Source organism: Rhinolophus ferrumequinum, chromosome 4 (genome assembly GCF_004115265.2).
Source record: "Rhinolophus ferrumequinum isolate MPI-CBG mRhiFer1 chromosome 4, mRhiFer1_v1.p, whole genome shotgun sequence".
Classification (NCBI taxonomy): domain Eukaryota; kingdom Metazoa; phylum Chordata; class Mammalia; order Chiroptera; family Rhinolophidae; genus Rhinolophus; species Rhinolophus ferrumequinum.
In genome coordinates, this window is record NC_046287.1 from 55,594,554 (window position 1) to 55,617,479 (window position 22,926).

The 22,926-nt window shown below is 49.0% G+C and overlaps 1 protein-coding gene across 15 annotated transcripts in view; it reads left to right on the top strand.

Moving 5' to 3' along the window:
• MCF2L (MCF.2 cell line derived transforming sequence like) overlaps positions 1-22,926 on the top strand; it is a 176,506-nt gene that overhangs the window by 124,575 nt on the left and 29,005 nt on the right. For all 15 annotated transcript variants that reach the window (XM_033104290.1, XM_033104291.1, XM_033104287.1 and 12 more), the window contains 4 exons: positions 10,984-11,074; positions 19,580-19,699; positions 21,666-21,782; positions 22,308-22,457. In XM_033104290.1, the coding sequence (XP_032960181.1) occupies positions 10,984-11,074; positions 19,580-19,699; positions 21,666-21,782; positions 22,308-22,457 (478 nt within the window). The remainder of the gene's footprint in view (positions 1-10,983; positions 11,075-19,579; positions 19,700-21,665; positions 21,783-22,307; positions 22,458-22,926) is intronic.

Below are 22,926 nucleotides of genomic sequence, written 5' to 3' on the forward strand. Positions count from 1 at the left end.
GCGAGGGGGGGATTGGCCCCAGCTGGGGTCCTAGGAGGGCACCACCCAGATCCTGTAGGGCTGTGTGGGGGCACGCCATAGGTCAAAAGGTCGATAGGTCACTGGCCATGCTATGCCTACAACTACTTATGGCCCCCTTCCCTCCCAAGTATCCTAGTACATTATATGGTCGCGATACTGATGGATGAAATAAGATGAGAATGAGGAATTCAGTGGGATTCCTACGACATACAGGCCTTTGGGAACGCTAACGGTGAAGGGTGGTGAGTAAAATGCCTATTGGAGTAAATTCCGTAAAAATGGGAGGAGAGGGATCTGAGACAGTAGATGAGACACCTCCTTCCAGGATTTTGCTTCCAAGAGGAGCAGAGAAATAGGTCAGTTAGCTAGTGAGACGGAGGCAGACAGGATTTTCTTTTAAGATGAGAGAAATAACAGCATGTTGATGCTGATAGAAATTATCCAACAACAAAAGAGAAAGAGCAATAACTATTTGATTTCTTTTGAACTTAACCATTTGATTTACACAAACCATTTGGTTTCTTTGTGCACCTCGTCTGAGCCCAGTACGCAGTGAAGGGCAGTGGGGATTACGGAGCCCATGCAGTGGGCAGGAATGCTGAGGCTCCGGGCCCTGAACCTCTCCGTCCCTCCACTCCAGGAACCTGGATCTCTCCTCCACCTCCAACCACACATAGTGCACACAGACATGCACAGACACACGTGCATGTGCGCTCATGCATTGGGTTGCCAACACTGAGATAGTAGATTTCTGGCTTTTCTTTGCAAAACAGCGATAGCAGCTCTGGCCTTGCATTTCCATTCGGCAATCCTGCAGGAACCTTCCCCTGTGGTGGGTTCTGGGGGCTTCACCCACCTACTCTACCCAAGGTTTGGGAGATAATATCAAGAGGATCACCTTCCTCTACTGCTGCAGTCTCACCTCAACCCAATTAAAATACAACTCAGGAGCTCTTTGTGTTAACTGAAGCTGACGATGACGTTGACTTTCCATGGGCCTGGTTCCAATCACCCAGCTGTTGGGAGACAATATCTCATCTCCCAGTTGGTTTTCAGTGATGGGCCACATTCACCCTGATAAGAGGCACGCACACGTGGGTACATCCGCACACAGGTGTGCACATACAACACACGTACATAAACATGCATGCACACATGCCACACACGTACACTCACACGCACTGGCATGCGTGCATGAACACACACACACGCAGGCACACACACGTACCCAGTTTGCATGGCCCATATGGAAGAGAAAGGCAGATGCATATGGAATGAAACAGGAATGTAATGTAATCTTAGACTCCTAGTCAAGGGTTCTGAGCACTTCTCATGTATTAATTCTAAGACTAACCATAGAGCCAAGCTGGCTCACTCTCCCACTGCCAGCTGCCCAAGCTGCTTATTCCAAGAGGTGCTTGCCCGTCATGCTATGTAAGCTTCAGGCCAGCCAGACCTCAGCCCTTGGACGCACCTTACTTCTCACTGCCAGTGTGATCTCCAGTTGCATTTTCAATATAAAGATTGGAAAATGTGTGAGTGAATACACAGATTTCATAATATGCACACGGAAAAGAGCTTCCACCTTACCTCCTGCTTCCTTCCCTCATAGCGTTAACTCTTAACTCTGTCAGTTTGGGAACAATCGTGACTTTGTTCTATCCTGTCCACGTGCTTCCTCCAAAACGGGGCAGCACTCGCGTCACGTGACAACACTCCCAGTTCTTAGTTCACAGGATCTCATGGACGTCGCTCTAGGCAGCACCTTTTGCCTCATTCTCTCAGTGGCTGCATCACACCCTCTGGGGTAGATGGACCAACCACACCGAGTCTGTGCCTGTTAGTCCTTCCCGCGCCGGCTCCCTTCAGAGCCCTGCTGTGATGAACAGCTATGTTCCCAGCCTAGCTGGGTTTTGCGTTCTGTTTATGAGATCAGATGGCTTGAAAGTGATCCCATTTGTAATAGTCCTCAGACACTCTGGCTCGGTGATCCTTCCCCCTCCCGCCCATATAATTAGGAAGTAAAGGGCCGGTCTTGCCATTTGCTGTCCAGTGGCTTTGCTCAGCCCATGGCTCCACGTAGTCTGAAGCTCTGGGAGCTCAGTGACCACTGCTCACTGCGGTGACCTGCACATACGTCCTGTCTCTACGTCTCATGTTCTCCTGGGGGAGCCAGCAGCTACCCATCTCCTCGAGTCTTCTTCCTTTGGTGTAAGGATCTTTCTCTGTCACTGCCGTCTAGTACGAGAGCCACCGGCCACACATAGCTATTTAAACTTAACAATTAAAACCAAATAAATATAAAAGTTCGTTCCCTGGGTCGGGCCAGCCATATTTTAATTCGCATGTGGCCAGTGGCTGCTTTATTGGGCAGCTCAGATGTGTTTCCGTCTGTGGGAGCACGTGGGCTGTGATAGGGTGGTATTCCATGGACAGCAGCCATGCCCTTTATTTACGGAGGAAAGGCCAAGAGATTATTAACCTGATCCCCTGCCCAGGAGGAGAAACCACGGCCCTTGTCTTACTTGGAAACAATGACATTTTGCTGTGAGGGAAAAATATTCATAACATACAACTTACCATCTTAACCATTTCTAAGTGTATAGTGAGGGAAGCTCGTGGAAGTGTGGGCTTGGGGTTTGGGAAGCCCTTCCCTTGCCGCCCCTGCTAGCTCATCTACCCCATGGGGGCTGGGATGGTGCAGAGAGGGAAACACAGCTCACCTGGAAGCCTGTGCAGCTAGAGTTTCAGCTCCAGCTGGAGAGGAGACACCTGAGGCGGGTCCTGTGGAGGAAGGAGCCAGATAAGCTCCGGGCTGCAGGTGAGCAGCAGAGAGTCAGGACGGAGGAGGAAGGGCTGCCACGTCCAGGACCTGTGCTCGGAGCAGGAGTCCGAAAGGTGGACAGCCTGGGGCTGAGCACGAACCCAAGGCAGGTAATGAGCAGATTCCAGAAGGTCCTCAGCCTAGATCTGACTTCCCAAGGTGGTGCCTTTATGCCCCCGGGGGGCAGTCCACTCCATGATTACAAAGAACTGGCCAGTGGTGTGCACCTTTTCATTTCTTTTAATGTATTTAAAGAATATATGTGGTTGTTCGTTTTGTTTTTTTATAGCATTTTTTTAAGCTGTGGTACGATATTGATAATATACAACTTACCATCTTAACCATTTCTAGGTGTATGTAGTTCAGTGGTGTTAAGTATATTCACATTGTTGTGCACAGGTCCCCAGGACCTTCTCGTCTTTCCACACTGAGCCTCTGTCCCTGTTAAACACTCACCCGCATGCTCCTCCCCCAGCCCCTGGCACCTACCATCCTTCTTTCTGTCTCTACGAATTTGATGATTCTAGGGACCTCACAGAAGTGGATTCATACCGTGTATGTCTTTTTGTGACTGGCGTGTTTCACCGAGTATAATGTCCTCAAGGTTCATCCATGCTGTAGCATGTGTCAGAATGTCCTTCCTTTGTAAGTCAAATAGTATTCCATTATATGGATGTGCCACATTTTGTTTATCCATTCATCTGTTGGTGGAGGAAGGTATGTTTTTGAGCTCGATTAGAAAAGTCTTAAAAATAGGTAAGATACTCCGTTTTCCTCCTGCCCTGTGTGGGCTTGAGTAGACCAGGGCCAGGAATGCATGCTGACCTCTTCGTTATCTACGAATAGTATCATTCCTACTCTACATTCGTTGGTTCAAACAAACTCCAAGTACCTTCATAATGATTCCCCTGGATATCATACTTTTGGTTTTCTTTGTTTGTTTTTGTCCCCCAAATTTATATTTATTGATATGGAAAAAAACAACTCGAATATAAAGAACATAAAAATGCATGTTGTCAGGCTCTTTAGAGAAATCACTTTGTGTTTGTTTTGTTTTGTTTTTTAAAAAGTGGGCTGTTCTGTTTGGGTTGTGAAGAAGAGAGGTGATGCTACAGTTTTGTGACACAGGGCTCCTCGGCTGGGACCCCCTCATCCGTAGCTCATCTTGTACGCATCTGACTTGCCAGCCCCAACGGGGATCGCATGGACCTTTGAGAACAGATATTATACATGACCGTGTGTGGGAGAGTTCTTTTTTTTTCCCCCTAAGCATTTGATGTTTCTCTTGCTCTTTTGCCTTCTGGGATGAAAAGCTGATCAGTGTTAAGATAAACATATTGCACAAATGATATTATAATAGGTTAAGTGTTTGAATCGTAAGAAGAGAGAAGAAAGAGCCAGTAAAGAAACGTTCAGAATCAGATGCTCAGGAAACATATTCAGGGTCACGGGATTTAAACCCGGGCAGATAAATCACAGGGAAAGAGACACGTGGCCACAGCATTTTCCTAACAAAAGGAAAACAGGGAAATAAAAGAAAGTCTTTTTAACATTTGCTAACTTTTATAGACCAGTGTCAAAATACGGGATGAAAAAGAGAGATAAAAGCAAGGAAATACGGTCAGGTGGAGGCCCGGGAAGGGGAGAGTGGGCCCAGCCTAAAGCCAAACCCGTGTGTTCTGCACGTTCGTCTGTGTTACCGCACTCTCCAGCTGTAGCATCCCCTGCATGCTGCCCCTCCTGCCTCCACCCCCACCCAGCCACCTGCCTGGCCCTGTCCATCTCCTGGCCCCTCTGAGCTGGCCCAGCTCTCAGGACCCACCTGCTTGGACAGGGCCCTGGCATCCTACCCAGCCCTTAAGGGAAGCTGGACCTTCCCTCCCATGGGACCCTGGGACCTTGTCATGGATGGACAGGCTCCACCTGATGCCTGTGCCACCACCTGCCAGGGACAGTCTGGGATGGAGGCCAGCTTGTGACTGCCTCCTGCAAGAGCACACCCTGGCCTGATGCTCGCCCCTATCACTGGCCTTGTTTCCTCCGGTCCTGGTCCCAGCACCAGGTTGAGAGGTCTTGTTAGAGGTGGCTCCAAGAACACTCACCAGGACACCCAGTATCACCATGGTCCTTTCACACTGGGAAGAGGCTTCCTCATTGTCCTCCAGCTTCGAGCCCTAAGCTCTGGGCATAGAGTGGAGTGAGACCCACCTGGAGCCGTGGGTTCACTCAGAAACATATGCAGTCCGGCTCTGTTCCTCTCCAAACCTGACACCTTCTCCCTTCCCACAGAATCAGACAGTGTCGAAGCCTGCCTGGCTTGCTATGACCTGTTGATGTTTACATTTCAGAAAATATCATTCCAGGACAACGGACCTGGCTTAGCTATGTTGGACCCTCAGGTCCACGTCCACCCCCAACGGCCGGGGGCCCGCCCTAGTGAGCAGCTGCCGCACCCACAAAAGACATATGGGTACAGCATGGTTAGGGAGCACTTTTGGCTTTCTCTGATTGGTCTTGAGTTGCAAACAGGGACAAAGGTTGGGGAAACTGCAGTTATTGAAACGTCCAGATTCTCAGGGGCCAGTTGCTACGGGGTAGTTGTTTTGTTTCTGGATTGTTGCAGCAGATAGTGGCCAACTTCCCATAAGTGTGACTTCTAGACGGCAAGCTGGCTGCCTGGGCTGGTGTTCTGAGCTCGTTGCTGCAAGTTGTGCAACTGAGTTCATTTTTATAGACTGGCTCAAGCTCTCAGTGGCAATAGTAACAAGTTGAACTTCTTTAAAGGATAGTGGTAACTCCAACTAAGGAGGTCATTTCACTGCTCATGGAAGGAAGATTGGAAAGCCAGTGGGGCTGGAAGGAGGGCTTTGGGTGCTCCTTGAGGATGGGGAATCAAGGGAATAAACCCAGGCAAGGGACTGGCTGATATGAGCAGGGAGGCACAGACTCTGGGGTTCTCAGCACTGGAACAAGGGACACCACCCTCAAGGGGCTGGAGAAATCTGGGAGGCAGAGCAGTACCATGGTGGCACGCTCCCTTTCAGGGTCGGGCAGAGACGAAACCAGAGACCATGTTCAGAGACAGGCTGAAGAGGAGCACGATGCTTTGGTCAGTCCCATGTTCATTCATTCATTTGGGCATGCTGAGTGTAGGTCTGGGCTAGGCGTGGCCGGAGACAGACAGGATGCAGCCCTCGTGGGGTTTGTGGCCAGGGTCAGCGGACTCGGCTCTCAGAGCAGACCGCTGGAGCGATGACGACTCCTGGGAAGATCAGAGTTTCTGCAGCAACACATCAGGTCTCTTGGCTACCAGAGATCTGAGGGGACCAAAAGCTCTCCCTGCTGCACAGGAAGGACAGACATGGTTTGGTGTCATGGATCCTCCCCAGTATACTCCAAACCAGCTACAGAACTCAGGGCAAGGCCCATTCCGGGTCTCTCCAGAGAGGTTTGGGTAATCATATCTAAGATCTTTCAAGCAGTGAGACCACTAATTCCTAATTCTAAAAGAAAGGCAGAGTTGAGCCCGTGGTTTCTCTGTAACTGGGGGTTAAAGATGGCCGCTTTTCCTGCGCAGCCTCTTCTTGTCCGCGCAGGAGGAGTGCAGTGACTTCAAGGCCTGCTGAGCCTCAGCATCAGCTAACCTCACACCTGGGTCAGCCTCTTGCCACCCACCCCTCCAGCCTGGGGCAGCAGTGGGGTGGCAGGGGAACCTGGGGTGGGGGCTCTCACAGAGGGCCCCAAGACTCAGAAGCACGCAGAGCGTGGCCACAGATACCAGTGAATCCCTTGCGATACCTTCAGCCTGTCAGGCCCTCTTGTGTGACGGTCCCTCCCAGGCTTAAAAGTGCAGGTTGAGCAGGAATTAGCCACATGCTCATGAGAAGATAAACACCCCAGCATTAAAGGATTTGCCCCAGGGCAGGGCTGTCTTAAGACTGTCTTGTCATCCTGGTTTCAGGAAACCAGAAAGGCACACTTGAGCACTAGATTAGTGTATTGAGAGTTAGATCCTCAGGCTCCCAACCCTTCAGACTATTCGGGATACCCTGGGCCAGGCGCGACTCCCACACATACATCCCACAGATGACTGGGACATATAGCCATGTCCAGGGCTCAGAGAGGGTGGCAGGCTCCCCGGAAGTCACTGTAACCACACTGCAGCTGGTGAAAGTGGGCCTACCCCCCATATTCCCACCTGAGGCTCCCAGTGCCTGCCTGGGTCACATGTGGGACTCACTTCCAACCACAAGAGGGCGCTGTTGGTCAGAACACATTTTTAAATTCTGCTCCACGAGTTCCTCCTCACACATTCACCTGTTTCTGTACTTCACGGGTGCTTTTGTTTATTCCTATAACTAGGATTCCTTTCTTTGTCTCCTGAAAGCCCTGCTTCCTTGAGAAGGGGAAGAGAACAGGCGTGGGGGCTGAGGCTAGGCCCTGCAAGAGGGTTTGTGAAGCCCAGCCCTGACCTGGACCCTCCTGACTGTTGTGGGCAAGGTATGACCTCCCACTCCCCAGTTATCTCAGCCTGGAGAGGGAGTGACCTTCCAGTCCCTGGAGACTTCTTCCCACCGGCCTGTCCTCCAAAAACAGCCCTGGCCCATCACCAATGTCAGCACTTCCCCTCTCCAGCCGAGTGCTCACCTCCGCTTGCTCTCCGCCCTCTGGCATGACACTGATGCCCCACCTCCGGAGCCCCGCATTGCCCTCCTTGCTGCATCCTTGGGGCCTGCTCCACTCCACCTGAATGTCTCCCCAGCCTTGCCCCCGAGTGGGCTTGTTGCTGCCTACCACCCCCTTCCTTCCCATCCTCGCTTCCCGGCAGTGCCAGGTGTCTAGCAGCCACCGCAAGTGCCCCAGCCTCCTTCCAGGCTCTTCTTCTCGGCAGGAGCTCGGAGCACTCAAACATAGCATCTCTCCCCAGCACAGGAAGTCCTCAGGGCTTGTCTATGGGACTAGCCACTCAGGGTGCGGGATCCTTGGGCCAGCCGCCTCAGCAGCATTGGGAGTTTGTTAGAAATGCAATAAGGTGGGCCCCACCTTGGCCTCCCGAGCCTGAATCAGCATTTTCACATCAGCAAATCCTTCATGAGTCTTGGATGCATATTGCAGTTGGAGAAGCAGGCACGTTGTGGGCCCATTTCCTCACACCCCCTCCGTCCCTCGTCTCCCCCCACTAGGGCTATTCTCTCTGTGAATGCCTTTCCTCCTCTGTCATCCTGGTTTCTCTTTGTGTCTCCGCCTGTCCCTGCTCTGAGATAAATTGGGTCTAAACCGGAGTGGGGGAGGAAGGACTGAGTCCCACACTCTCCTGCCAGTTCCAGGGAACAAGATGCAGCTCAGCCAAGAGCTAGACAAATGTGATGCCGAGTGACAAAAGACCTCACTCACTGGCAGGGACGCCCAGCCCTTGTTTCTGGACTGTTCTCATGCTGCTCACTTCTCCCACCTAGTGATGGGGAGACTGGATGCACAGTGGACCGGCCTCTGAGGGCCCCCCAGGTGGAGTTAGCAGGCCCATGGGTGCCCAAGGCCAGCAAGCCCTGAGGTGATAGAGAGGGTTCCAGTGAAAGGGTGAATCCCAGAAAGAGACTTGATTCAAGTTCTGTGCCTCTTGATGATTTACGCCAAAAGTGAGCTCATCGGCCTCACTCAGCTGCTGGGCCGCTGGCCAGGGCAGCACTCCAATCCAAGTGTTTCGAGATTAGAGGCCAACATCTGTGTTTTGCAGGCCATGTGTGCCCAGGGTACTAGGACGCTTGATGTGGCTGCCAGCTTCTGAACTCCCTGTCTGTTCCCTGTTTACTCCACTGCCACCACCTTCAGTGCAATCCGCCCAAGGCCTGGCACACAAGGAACCTTAGGGTGGGCAGCTTCTGCTGAGATCCAAGCATGAGCCGCCCTGTCCCCTGGGCATATGAGGTCACAGATGTGGGAGTTGGGGGGGGGTGTAGCAGAAGCAGAGCTTCTTGAGCTCCGGGTCCTTCACTCATGTGGGCAGATCCAGAACCCCCTTAACGTGATGGCAGGTGGAGCGATGGGACCCTATGGGCTGCTGGGAAATGGGGCAAATCACACGGCCTTGTTCTGGGGCTGCAGTGAGAGCACATGGGAAGCTTGAAGGGTCTCTACATCCTGACATAAGATGCCTTCTGTTTGTTAACGCTATACTTCTGAGTCAGCGTTCCCAAAATGCGGTAGGAGACGAGCGGAGGCGGGCACAGAGGAGAGTTCTCCTGGGCCCCAAGCTAGGTTCTGGTGTGTGGGCATCTTTGCTGTCTGCTTCTGGGGCTGGGTTCCCTCAGCATGTCCCCTGATACCCAGAAGTGGTGCAGGGACTCCCGAGGAGGCCCCTGCCTGGCCCAGCGTTAGAATGCAGTCCAGAGATGGGAGGGGCAGAAGGAAGCTACTTGGTTCTGCAGAGCGGACTTGCCCTGGGAGGCAGCATGCAGGCAGCTGAGAGTCCTAACTCAGAGCCAGACCATAGGGTTCACTCGATCTGCGCTCACCAGCTGTGTGATTTTTGGGCAAAAGACTTAACCCCTCTGTGCCTCATCTCTCAGCTACCTCATGTGGTTGTGATGAGGTTAAAGGAAGAATAGCTGTCAAGCTTTTAGTGTGTTGGCTGGCCAGTAGCAACACTGAAGAACAAAGAAACCCCTCCTCCCAGAAGAAGAGTCTGGGCCCAGGGACTAGGGTTTCTGTTCCATCTCAACTTCCTATCTGACCTGCCCAGCCGGAATCAGGCAAGTTGGCTGGCCGTCTGTGCTGAGCACTTGCTGCTGGGGTGCAGTGGGGAGCAAGACAGCTGTGAATGTAGGTTCCTGGCACTGAAACTCAAATGATACACAAAAAATTCCTTACCTCCATAAGAACTAAGCCAGCTCAGAAGACAGTTCTGTCTGAGGCACCGTGTAGAGCTATGAAACAGAATCATCAACTTCTCGCTGTGCGTGCACCCATGGGCTCTAATACCAGCAGAACGGCTATTTTCAATGAAAGCTGAAGTGGATTTGTGTATTTACTCTTAAGTCCTTTGCTGTCGTTGTACCAGATTACTATAAACTGGTAGGGTTCTTCATCATCAAGTGTGGACAAGAACAGAGAATCAACAGCACACACTCTCACAGGTGTGTGCATACACCCACACAGGTGTGCATTTTGTATATCACCATCCCCCTCATTAAATCTGAGAGTCAGGAAACGATGTTAGCTATGACAGCTCTGGCTTTATTACATAACGTTTATAGCAGGCAGTGCACTTTCACCGAGTGCATAATTTACATTTGTTCCATATAATTTTGATTTTCCTTTAAACCCAGAAGTGGCTCCTTTAGATAGGTTCAGAGACTTGGAAATTAGCGATGCCAGTCAGTGCCCCAGGCTGCCTCTGTCTCGCTTCTGCGTGGATTGGCTGGCAGTGGCAGCTGCTGGCGTTACATAATTGGCTTGGATGTGAGATTAGCCAACGGAAGCGGACCTCCTTGCTTGTGCACTGTGACTCAGGCCCCTGCGTTAGGCTAAGTCGGGACGGAGGGTATCATTACACAGCGACTCGGTGTTACCTTTACCACCGAAGCCATATCTCCCCTCCCATTTCCAACAGATGCTTTAGAGCCTCCAGACATCTTGGGGATTTTCTCCCAAAGTTGTAGCGATGCCATCAAGAGTGATTTTCTAACGTGGACAAACACGAGGACCTCAGATGCTAGGAGTAACGTGATATGTGGGTCATAAAACTTGTTTTGGAGGATTCAGCCAGCTGGTCAACCCAAAAAGGAAAATGACTCTGCTCTTGAGATGGAACAAGAATTGAGCTCCAGGAAAGAAGGGTTCTGCCTGATCTTTTCCTTGTGAGATGGTTGGTGTTAGGCTGGGAAGGAAACAAGCAACACACAGAAACTATCTGTCCATCTTTAGATAAGAGCAAGTTCAGGGAATTGCCCGGATGAGGCTTATGGAAATGCTGCAGTCTGCTCAGACGCCTACTTGGCAAGCGTTTTACCTTGCAGTGCGGAAGTGGAATCAGGATTATAGGAGGAATCGTTTTATTATAAGGTTTTCTTAGAGATTACATGAAAGCCTGTCTTCCTGCTGCACACACTAAATGCAGATATCTCTCCTCCTCGTTTCAGCTTACAAGATGCTGGCATCGGATTCATCCTGGTCATAGACCGAAGGCAGGACAAATGGACCTCAGTGAAGGCGTCGGTCCTGCGAATAGCAGTAAGTGTCGGTGCCTGGGATCTGCGATGCTCCCACCTACTCTTCTCCTGGGCTGGGTGACAGCAGCATTTCTCTTCTCGTGACCTGTCTACCTGGGTGGCAATTTGGGCTCTGGCTGGCCCATGTAGCCCTGTGCAGCACACAGCCATGGTGTGCAGCCAGCTCAGGGCACCAGCCCGGGGTGGCCTGAGGCTGGGCCAAGAGGCATTGGGAGCCCCACCTCTTTGGATTCCTCCAGGAGGTAGGGCATGTGTGTGCGCATGTGCGTGTGTGTCTGTGTGTGTGTGTGTGTGTGTGTGTGTGTGTGTGCTCAAGTGGGTTAACTCTTAGGGGGCCTGTTGTAATTTGAAAACAATTCCAGCAGCTGGTTTATTTCTGACCGTCGAGTGTGTGAGATGCTCAGGATTTCACTGTGTTCGTTCTCCAATGCAGCACGAGGTCCTGAACCAGCAGGTCGTTGAGTGTGTTATAGAGAATCTTCAGACTAGAAGTTTGAAATTATATTGAATAGCTTTTTCTAAGTGATCTTCTCCTTTCCAAATGGGCTATTTATCCTTTAGTTTTACGACTAAATCAGATGGCTTGCCCTTCCTTGGTCACCCATTCCTGCATTTACTAATCCCCACTGCCAAGGAATTTATCTTTACATTTGTAGGGTTGGTTTGCAGACTGAGTGCTGCCCTCCAAGGCAGAAGAGCAGCTGGTCTGTGGTTGTCGCTATGGCTGGTTTTAGCCTGCAGTAATAATATGGGGGGGAAGAGTTAAGTAAGCAGAAAGCCCTTGAATCTTGTTTTCCACCCCCACTCACGAGCTCCACCGAGGAGCACTTCTCACCATGCTGAGTTTCACCCACGCTTGCATCCGGGAGCCAAAGGCATGAAAAATGTGATTGTCGGCAAGCAGAAGTAGTTACCCAGAGTGACTGTGACCGGGGTCCTTGGCTGTGGTGGCTCTGCTGTTCCCAAGCATTTCTTTAAAACCTAACTGCTGATAGGGAAATTCTCCTGGCCTCTTATTCTGGGTATTGCGTTCAACCATCTTTGGTTCCTGGCCTCTGAGAGGCTGCCGAGCTGTGGTTCTGGGTGGAGTGAAAGAATCGGTTCCTTCCCTATGGGCTGCCTCATTAATGCATCTTAACAATAATTAAAGGCTCCGTATCTGCTCTGGCTCTTACAACTTAGATCATTTTGGGTGCAAACGTATTCCTGGGCTGCTGGGTCCCACCTTTGTCTTTCTGATAAAGCTTGTCCCTGACCTGCCCCAGTATGTCTCCTATTCCCTGTTCCCACCTGGCACACACTTCTCATGACATCATTTATGTGACACAAACCAAAGCACTTCAGAGTGTTTCAAAAGAACTACATGTGTTCTATAATCAGCTTTCCTTTATTTTAAAATCTCCAGAAACTTGCAAAGTACTGTTGATATGCCATCAACACTTCATAGCCGACGTAACAGTTTCAATATTTTAAATTTTGAAATAAATTTGCACATGATGTCACGTGGCAGGCTACATTAAGAATTACATTGTAAGAAACCTTGAGTCAGATGCACAATGGAGTTACAACAAATGTCCTGGGTTGGATACCAGGAAGTTCCTAGTTAAGTATGTGGTTGTTTTAAAAAGTAACACTGTTATAAGAATAGCGTATTAAAATCTAAGTTATCCATCCAGTCCTGTCACATTTACCTCCCACTGATTGAAATCACTGCTGAGACATACTGGTACCACATGGACCTCTTTGTCATGGACGCGCCTGGGGGCCAGGCCTCGCATCTTTGCTAGAAAGTGCTTCTCGGCGGCGCCTTTGCACACGTGCCTCTCCCTGGAATGCCCTCACCCCAGTGACTTCTCTCCATTCTTCTCAAGCCCCTCTCCCAGCCTCCCAGGAGAGCAGCACTCCTGTCAGAGTCTCCTGCTTTGCCTCTGCTTCATGGAGGTGCACAGTCGTCCTTTGTTCGCACACCATGGGTCCCTTACAGGCAAGGCCAAGCCCCATCCATCTTTGTGCGGCCGGGCACCCAGCCCAAGCCTTGTGTGAGACACGTTCGCCATAAATGTCTCTCGTGTCAATCAGTGGCTCCTGGTTAGAAACAAGAGGGTCCCCACATGCAGGATTGTGTTTTTAGAAACAGACACATTATTTTTTAAAGCAGAAGTAATCCTTCAGATCCCCTTGCAATTCAGCAGTATGGTCCAGGGCCATCCTGTCCTAGCTCTCCAGTTGCCAAGTATAATCAGAGTTTTATTCACCATCAAGTTCATGATCAGATGCATTTCCGAAGTGATCTGGCTCACCTTGAAAACTTTGTTTTGTGAAAATCGTAACTGAAAAGTTGGTGTTTGAGTTTTTATGTTTGCGTTGATTCTTTTTTTTTTAATTAAAGTTTATTGGGGTGACAATTGTTAGTCAAGTTACATAGATTTTAGGTGTACAATTCTGTAATACATTATCTATATCTCATGTTGTGTGTTCACTACCCAGAGTCAGTTCTCTTTCCATCACCATATACTAGACCCTGTTTACCCTCTTCTAGAGCCCCTCTCCCCCCTTACCCTCTGGTAACCCCTAAACTATTGTCTATGTCAATGAATTTTTGTTTTGTCTTACATAATAAAAATATAGGGTTTTGTTTTGTTTTGTTTTGTTTTTTGATCCTTTTTCCTGTAAGTCTCACCGTCATCCAACACTGGTTTGGAAATCCCAGAAGTTAGCATTTTCCCAGCACAGTTGTCGAAAATTCTCTTTAAACTCCAATGCTTTTTGTTATAGGAATTTACTGATCATATTAATGCCAAAAATTCTATTCATGTATTCAACATATTTATTGAGACCCTGCCTGTGGCTGGAACTGTGCAAAGCATTGGGGATATAAATGGGGTGTCAGCAAGAAGTGTACAGCCAAGTGTGTGCAGACAGTTGACAGAACATTGTGCTAAGGGTTATTCGCAGAGATGCCAGACAGGCATCTAGGAGGTGCCTGAGAGAGTGCCAGGGTCCTAGGGGTGGTCAGGACGCTGTGAGCCAGGCCCTATTGCCCTCCTTGTGCACGTGTCCATCTCAGCCGGGGATCAGGTCTGATCTCCACCATGGCTCCGCAGTGGGGCCAAGAGGTGGGAAACAGAGCGGGCACAGTTGTCCCCGTGCCGGAGAGTGGGGAGGGCAGAGCTGGTGCACGGATGCCATCGCCTGGGCCATGAACCCAGACAGGCCCCTTCATCTGGCCAGTGCTCTCATCCAAGGGGGGTTTGGGAAAACGAGCGACGCGTCAGCCGGGCCAGTGCCCTCAGGACGATTTGCACATGCATGGATGCTGCCGCGTACGTGACTCCCTGGGGCGCCCGGGCCACTTTGCTGCAGGTGTGACAAAAGCAAGCCCGTGGCAAAGGCTCTATTTGTCTCCAGTGTGTCTGGACACCCCAGTGAGGCTCAGCGCTTATATAACGCCGTGTTATTCGGGGCTGTTTTTAGCCACCGTATGTGCTGTCTCGTGAGCTGAGCTTCCCTTCGTTTGGGCTGTTCTTTTTTCTTTTTTGGATGCCTTCAGCTTGGCTTGGAATAGAAAAATAAGACATTGCAGGAGCCAAAATCCAATGTCCCTAAAATCAGACTTATGTGCTTTTGTCAAGAAGAGTATGCATCCGCTCTGGCAGGGCGTTGGGAGATGTGTGTGCTTACCTGTCACAGACCATGCTCTCAGCTGGTGGGCACAGGTAGAAACAAGACCCAAAGCTGAGAATTCAAGCATCACTCTTTGTCCAAGAGTTAGTTCAAAGTTTGGACTGTCCTGGGATATATGTAACTTTTGTGACGATTTAACTATACTCTTCTAGGATTCCATTTCAAATTTTAATCCACGTCTGCTATGTATGTGTATAAGTGTGAATGTGAGTCTGTGTGAGTGTGTGTGTGTGTGTTAGCATTGGAGGGGTTTGTAATAGAGTGTACATATTTATGTTTAGAGCTAGCCTAATTCAAGCTAAATCTATATCCCAGCACATGCTGCTGAAGAAAATTGAGGTTAAAGTCGTTTTGCATGGGGCAGAACTCTAGTTTTTACCAGAGTCAAAGCTGTCTGTGTGTGCAGAAAAGGTACAGAATGAAGAATCTGAAGGACTCAGGATTTTCAGGTCATCCAGTAAATATACTATATATGACAAAATCATATTGTCTTAAACAATGCCAGTGAATTCCTACTGTGAGCCAATTACCAGAGGTCTAAGCACAGGCTGGCGAGCACCCAATGGAGGTGGAAGACAGGGGCAGTGTGAGCACCAGGAGGGCTTCTCGGCAGAGGTGACACCAACAAAAGTCAAAAGAGAAGGAAGAGTTGTCCTGGCAGAGGGGGCGATCAGCATGCCCCTTGGGACACGGTGAAGGTGGGAGGCCAGTGGTCATGAATCCTTCCAAGGGGTCAGGGGGTGGAGCGCAGGTTACCAAGGGAGAGGAGGGGTCATGGCACTGCCCTCACCGCAGGGCCTGGGAGCCAGAATGGATAGTGCACAGCCGTGGCTCCTGGGAGGCCCAGCTCCAGCTATTGCATAGCTAAGCTTTCTCAGAATGGGTCTGCTTTGAACAAATACTTACATAGTTTAGCAGAAATGCATAGCACCACCCTGAACCCACTTTGATGGAAGGGAATGGGGTCCAGTAGTAATGAGCTCCTCCTGAATCCTAGGCTCTGTTGGAGAAGGCTTTTACACGTGCAGTTTCACTCCTGCTTTCCCTGTGCTTATCGTCCCTGCACTGCAGGTAGAGACACTGGGCTTCAAAGGTCTGTGGTCATCGACTGATGGAGTAGGATGGCTGGGGGTCTGTCTCCAAGGCTGAACTCCTTCCCCACACCAGGGGTTCAGGCACACCAGTTGGGCAGTGCTGGTCCACACAGAGCATTCTAGAAGGAAGAGCAGGCAGTGCGAGTTTTGTAATACTGAGCGTGTTCAGTTTAATGGTTGTCCTTCTTCCAAAGATTATGTCCTTCCCACTTCTTTTTCATTAAAATGTCTTTTTCTTAATGATGTTTATGATAAGCTTACCGTTATTCACGGACGGGGTCTTCTTAGATGCTCCATCCTTAGTGCTCTCGTCCAAACCTCCTCAGGAGCAGCCCTGGGAGTGGGAGGCCTCTGCTCAGCTTCTCTGATTCAGACTCCGAGATTTTTTGTGTTTTGTGTTGTTGTTTTTTTTATCTCTTAACACCAAAACACAAACTTTCAAATTTATATTTATTACACAAGCTTGTGGGGTGTTTTTTTCTGTCTACTATGAGACAGAAGTCATCGGTCCGGCTTCAGCTGCTGCGTTTGACATTAAGCATATAATGTCAGCCTGGATAAATGTGGTTGTGAGAAGACTTAAGGAAATGACTTGAACTTGGGGAGGTTTTCAAACAGCATCCCCCAAAGCTCCACAGTCCCACAGTTTCTAACGTATTTTATTGGTTTTAGTTGTGTTGTCGCTTCATCGTACAAGCCTCTAAAAATATTAATTCAGAAGACAGTTAACTCCTCTTTTTCTATCTCCAAATTATATTCATGTGGTTATCACATGGTCCCTAAGTCAATCAGTGTCAGCCCCGGAAAATGATACTGCTTTCATATTACATAGAAACCTATTATAATCATTTTATGATTACTCCATTAATGAGTAAGTCACAAAAAGATGTTGTTTGATAACCTTCATCCCAAATCCTCCATCTAATTACCTCTATTTTTAAAATAAAGTTTTTATTTTGGAATTGTCTCCAGCTTTTAATGCATATGGTTGGCTCCAACCGAGAGAAATTTTAATTTACTGTTGTTTATATTCAAAATGTATGTTTGTGTATATCATTAAGGCCTTCTCACTTGGCTAGGATCTTACAATTACTCTCTTTAATATAAAGATGCAATAACTTAAAGAAATGGAAACTAAAGCAAAGAAAAGGAGGAGAATGAACTGTTTGTCACGTTGAGCGTCACCTCCAGCCCCAGGCTTTGCAAGGCTGGTGCCTTTCCTGTCGGGGTGGAGTGGGTGAATTCCACTGCCAGTGAGTTTTCTTGCCACCTGGGTTAAGTTAATCTGAGTGAAATCGTTGAAGAAGGACAAGGGCGTAGTTTGTCACGTAAGTTCCAACTGTCATCCTTACAGAGCACATCCGCTGTGAGGTGTAAATCAGGGCCATAAAAACAACATTGAAATTTAGAAAAGTGTGACTCACTGTCACCTCCAGAAAGAGACTTTCATAAAGAGGTTTTCCTTAAATAGTGGTGGCCACTTTCACAAATGGTGGTGACAGGTTTGCATAGTCTGCTTGTTGATAAGTGACCCAGAATCTACCCTAGGACTTCCAACTCTCCGTGTGGTTCTCTGAGTTGTTTACTTCCCACTCAAAGGAGTTGAACTTCATGAGCGTTGGCCTGAGTCGGTGGGAGCAGGACCAATGGAGAGGTCACTGCTCACTGGGGTACATTTTTCAGTTTCCTCCTGGGCTGGGGTCGAGCAATCACATGTCTCCCGCTGCACTGTGTGCTCCCCGCAGGAGGTAGAGAGGTTTGTGTCCAAGTATAGAGTGGGATGGTGGGACACAGGGAGCAGGGCCAAGTGACACCCTATCTGCCTCAGAATAACCCCACCTAGGCCCAGCTGAGGGTCCAGCGGGTGATCGTGGGTGAATGTGGAGACCATGGGTGGGAAGATGGCACCCCGTGATAGCTCTCAGCTCACCTCCCTGTCCACGTAGCTGTAGACACTTAGCAAGCACTTGCTAAGGTGCTGGCGACCAAGGACACATGGTTCCTGTCTTCCCGGGCAGTGACAGTGGCATACAGACATGTTGGGAGGACACAAGCATGTAGGGAAGGCATGTCTAGGGGGCTGCAGACTGGAAGGGTATGTGTCCTACTCACTGAAGTCTTAGCACCACCCTCAATGTTCCTAGAGGATGGTGGAGGTACTTGGCAGGTATCCAGGACCTTCAGGTGGAAGCTCGGGGAGCGGCCAGGCCACAGGCAGTGTGGGCACCATCAGTAAGTGCGTGGCAGTTTTAAACCTTATGACGTAGCCCAGGAATAGCCACAGATGTGGTGAGTTCTGGGGTACAGATGGGCCACCCACTGGTACCTGATGGGGGGTGCTCCCCAGTTCCATGCTCTTGGGGGCTCACTTCTGCCAGTCTTGCTGAGACCAGCGTGGATATTACAGTGTGACCGAGGAATAACCTGTTAGCTGAGATACTGTGGTGAGTTGGCTTTCGTCTTCCATTCTGTACTGGCATATCCCTTTCTGGTCTTAGAGCTGTGCCATTCTTTTCTACATACTATATTTTAGGTGCATTTAGCCTAGTTCTCTGGAAATCAAATTCACTTGCTTCAAAATGTCTTATTTTAGTAATGGGGTCTTCCTGGATTTCAACATCTGGAAATAATCTGGCATCTAGAATAGCCTCTTACGATATATCTGTCATCACCACATTTTTTTAGCACTTTGTGCGAGCACTATACTAAACACTGCACGTGCGTCAGGACATTTAACCCTCAAGAGGATGCAGTGAGGAAGACATTTTGTTATCCCTGTTTCACAGATGGGGAAACTGAGGCACAGGGAGGTTAAGTAACTTGCCCAAGGTCACATTCCTTATAAGCAGAGCTGGTAACCAAACATATTTATATAATTTTATCTGTGTGTGTGTATACGCACGCGTGTGCGCTCTAGGGTTTAAGCTTATTTTTATCTTTCTTTTAGGTAACACATATATGTGTCTAGATAGGTTTGTTTCTATTTGACACGCGTCTTAGTTCCCTGGGGCTGTTATGACAGAGTTGCTAGACCGGACAGTTTGAACAACAGAAAACTATTGCCTCACAGTCTGGAGACCAGACGTCCGAGATCAAGGCATTGGCAGGGCTGGTTCCCTTTGAGCTGTGGGGGAGAATCTGGTCCATGCTCTCGCTTCTGGTGATTTGCTGGTAATATTTGGCATTCCTTGGCTTGTAGACACATCACCATTTCTCCCTTCATCTTTACATGGTGGTGTTTCTCCCTGTGCGTTTTTTGTGTCCAAATTTCCCCTTTTTATAAGGGCAGCAGTCGTATTGGGTGAGACACCCACACTAACGACCTTATTTTCGCTTCATTGTCTCTGTAAAGACCCTGTCTCTGAACAAGGTCACGTCTGAGACCCTGGGGGTTTGTACTACAATATATGAACTTTAGGGGTCACACTTCAGTCTATAACAAGTATAATAAGCTTTTGACTTTTAAGTTTATAAGCAGCAGAGTATAGTTGTACCAAGCACTGTGACTTTTTTCCTTTTCTTTTAAGAAATGGTGATGCCTCTAACAGAGTCTGGTCTCTGTGACCATTTTTATCTTAGTATGACATTGCCATGTTGAAAACGCCTGGACGAGTAAGCCGGGTCTTCTCCACCTAGACGGTGCCATCAGCCGCAGGTGTGCAGGGACCCCACGCGCAGCAGTTGCAGCTGTCCACTGTCAGTGCCCCTGCCCTTCTGTTTTCTTACAGGCATCCTTCCCAGCAAACCTGCAGCTCGTCCTTGTTCTGCGCCCCACGGGGTTTTTCCAAAGGACTCTCTCTGACCTGGCTTTCAAATTCAACAGAGATGACTTTAGGATGAAGGTCCCGGTAAGTGCGCCCTGCCGTAGCTCTGCGGGCAGAACTGAATTGTTTGCACTCTTGGCCCGTCTATGATCATCGAAATCCCCAAGGTGCTAACCTCAGAGCTGTGGGCGTAAATAAAGCCCCAAGCAACTCAGTCAGAAATCGTACTTCCTCTGACATTACCAGGAGCAGTATGAGCCTTCAGTCCCACAGGCCACTCTCCACCTGCCGTTGACTGTGCAAAGCATGGCCTTGGATGGATCACCCCATAAAAGTACAGGCACTTCATCAGAGCCACAAGTCTAGAACATTCTTACAGCAAGCCGAGCTGAAGAACAAGAGAGCCCCACCCGCTGAGCACCGTCACCCACCTCCTATGAGGAACGGCTGGGCTCTGCCAGTCCACGGGGACAATAGAGGGGCCGGAGAAGTGAGTCCAAGTATCTCCCAGACGTGCGGAGAGAACTCGGAGCTGCTGGCAGCATTGGGTGGCTCTCGGCCCTGCATGGAGACCCCATCTCATCTCCTTACTTGAGTCAGACACAGGGCAGATTCGGCAAAGGGGTACTCCCTGGCATCGGCCCAGCAAAATGGAACTATTGGGCCAAATCAGTGAGTTGTCAAAAACAGGTTTCACAAAAATCATTGCCAGCATCTTCAACTCACTGACCCATTTTAAATCAGTCTTTAGAATTACAAAAAGCACAATCTGAATGCTGTTGTTAAAAATGTATTCATGTCAGTGTTTTGGTGCTGTGTGTTGAACTCAGCGCTAGATAGAAAATGTTAAGAAAAACAGTGAGTCCTTGCACCTTTTCTGTCATGGTTAAATATATGTGAAACATGGACAAGACATTAATGGAGATACAAAAATCATAAAGGCAGGTGACTTAAATCCTTCGACTGCCTAATCAACCAGTCTTTGGTCAGGCTGGTCATGAATCAGGGTTATTTGGCACTATGTGAATAGTTTTATTAGAGGAGCAAAGAGAGAATGGAGTCAGTCATCTCTATTGAGAACTCTTTCTACTCTAAATTGACATTTATCCTATTTTTTAAATGAAGATTATGCTTCAATCAGGGGATCTTAATGTCGGCACTGTTAACAGTTTGGACACGATTATTCTCTGTGGGGGGGCTGTCCTGTGCATGGTGGGATCTTAGCAGCACCCCCTGCCCTCCACCCAACAAATGCCAGGATCACTACCTTTAACATCATGACAGACAAAACTGTCTCCAGACATTGTCAAGTGTCCCCTGGGGGGCAGAATCACCTAGGGGAGAACCTTGCCTTAAACTAATACAGTGTTTAATAATACATGAGGTGGTTTCGAATAACATTTGGGCTAAACCTCTGAAGACCCATTTTGTAGTATCTGTGTGACAGCTTACAAAGCAAAGGCTATATTTTTATCCAAAACTCATGGACAGAATGACCTCAGAAAGGGCAAGAAAAATATTTAAGAAATAAAAACTTGTCCTGTGTAGAAGAGCTTGCTCAGTCACTGCAACCACGTGCTCACCCATAAAAGGCAGTGTGCACCTAAGGGTGCTGAACTGATTCTGTGCCTGCAATGACCTCACGTGGTTTCAGTAGGAACAGGTACAGAATGATCTGCTTTCGAGTCAGAGCACTGTTTGATCACCATGCTGAGCTCCCCTGGACAGAGTTACATCTAAACGCCTATCAGATGCCTGAGGTCCATTGCGTGCCCAGCTCTGTCAAGGGTTTTACGTCTCTTCGGTGGCTGTCATCTGGCAGGATCAGTCATCAGATACCCATTTCACAAATGAGGAAGCTGAGGCACAGGGAGAATAAGCAACTTGCCTAAAGTCAACCAGTTAGTAAGTGGTAGAGCTGGGATTTAAACCCAATCCAAAGCCAGTGAATTCTGTCCACACCGCCACCCTTAGCAACCAGCAGGAGAACAATTCCTCCCTCCAGCTGCTGGGCGTTCTTTTTATGGGGTCGTTTTTCTTTCTCCTCTAGGTCATAATGCTGAGCTCAGTACCAGAATTACACGGTTACATCGACAAGTCCCAGTTGACCGAGGACCTGGGTGGGACCCTGGATTACTGCCACACCAGGTGGTTGTGTCACCGCACGGTGAGTCTTTCCGGCACTCTCTGGTGGGGGTTGTGGTTCTTAATAATCCCTAATTTACCAGAATTGTTTTTGCGTTTCGATGCTGCCTTTTCCAAAGACATGTTCATGTTAACCCAAGTTTTCTCCCCAAGAATGAGAAGATGGTCTCAGTGGACCTTAGTCATCCAAAGAAATAACATGAGTAATAAATTTGGGAGTGGCTTTCTCCAGGCTCAGAGACAGAAAAGAAAGAAAGAGAAACCCCATATTGTAGTTTGCAGCACTCACACCTCTCTTAACAAGGAGAGAGACCTCAAGCATAGAATGACTCTAGGTGATGAAAGCGTATGTAAAGAGTGTCTGGTATGTTTCTGAAGAAGTCGTGAGGCTAAGAAACCAGTGGGAAGGTATTTATTTTATGTAGATCGGGCTTGCTGTGGCCCTGTCCCCTCTGAAGATGCCCTGACTGGTCCTTGGCGGTGCTTTTCAGGCAGCAGGAGGGTGTGGTGCACGCAGTTTGGTGATGGTGTTTTCCCTCTTCCCAAGGCGATCGAAAGTTTCGCCCTCATGGTCAAACAGACGGCTCAGATGCTGCAGTCCTTTGGGACCGAGCTGGCCGAGACGGAACTGCCCAATGATGTCCAGTCGACAAGCTCGGTGCTCTGCGCACACATGGAAAAGAAGGACAAAGCGAAGGTATGTGCGGCTTCTGGGGGGTGTCTTCTGTCCCGCCTGCAAGACAGTGGGGGAGAAAGCCGATGTCAGCATTAGGTAAGACAGAATTGAAGAGGCCTCCAAGATGCCTTTTGATGCTAATGAGCTGGGGAACTTCTGTGACGAGAACTGAAACATGTTCCTTTTTAGAAGCAGTGTAAGGAATACTACCAGTATAAACACAGACACCTCGCGGTTGGCTTGAATAACTTGTGGAAGCTGACTAAAGCAAGGCATCGCAGGCGGCTTCTCGCTGAACAAGGTCCCGAGCTGTCTGGATTGCAAGGCCCTCCATCTAGGTGTTTCTGTTGTTATTCGTAGACCAAAAAAGGATTTCTACCCCTGGGATCCCGTAGACAGCAGGCAGAGACATGGGGGACTGACTCGGAGAGGTTGAAATTCATAAAGTAGTCACTGTACTCCTGGAGGTACTATTACTTCCTGGATAAAT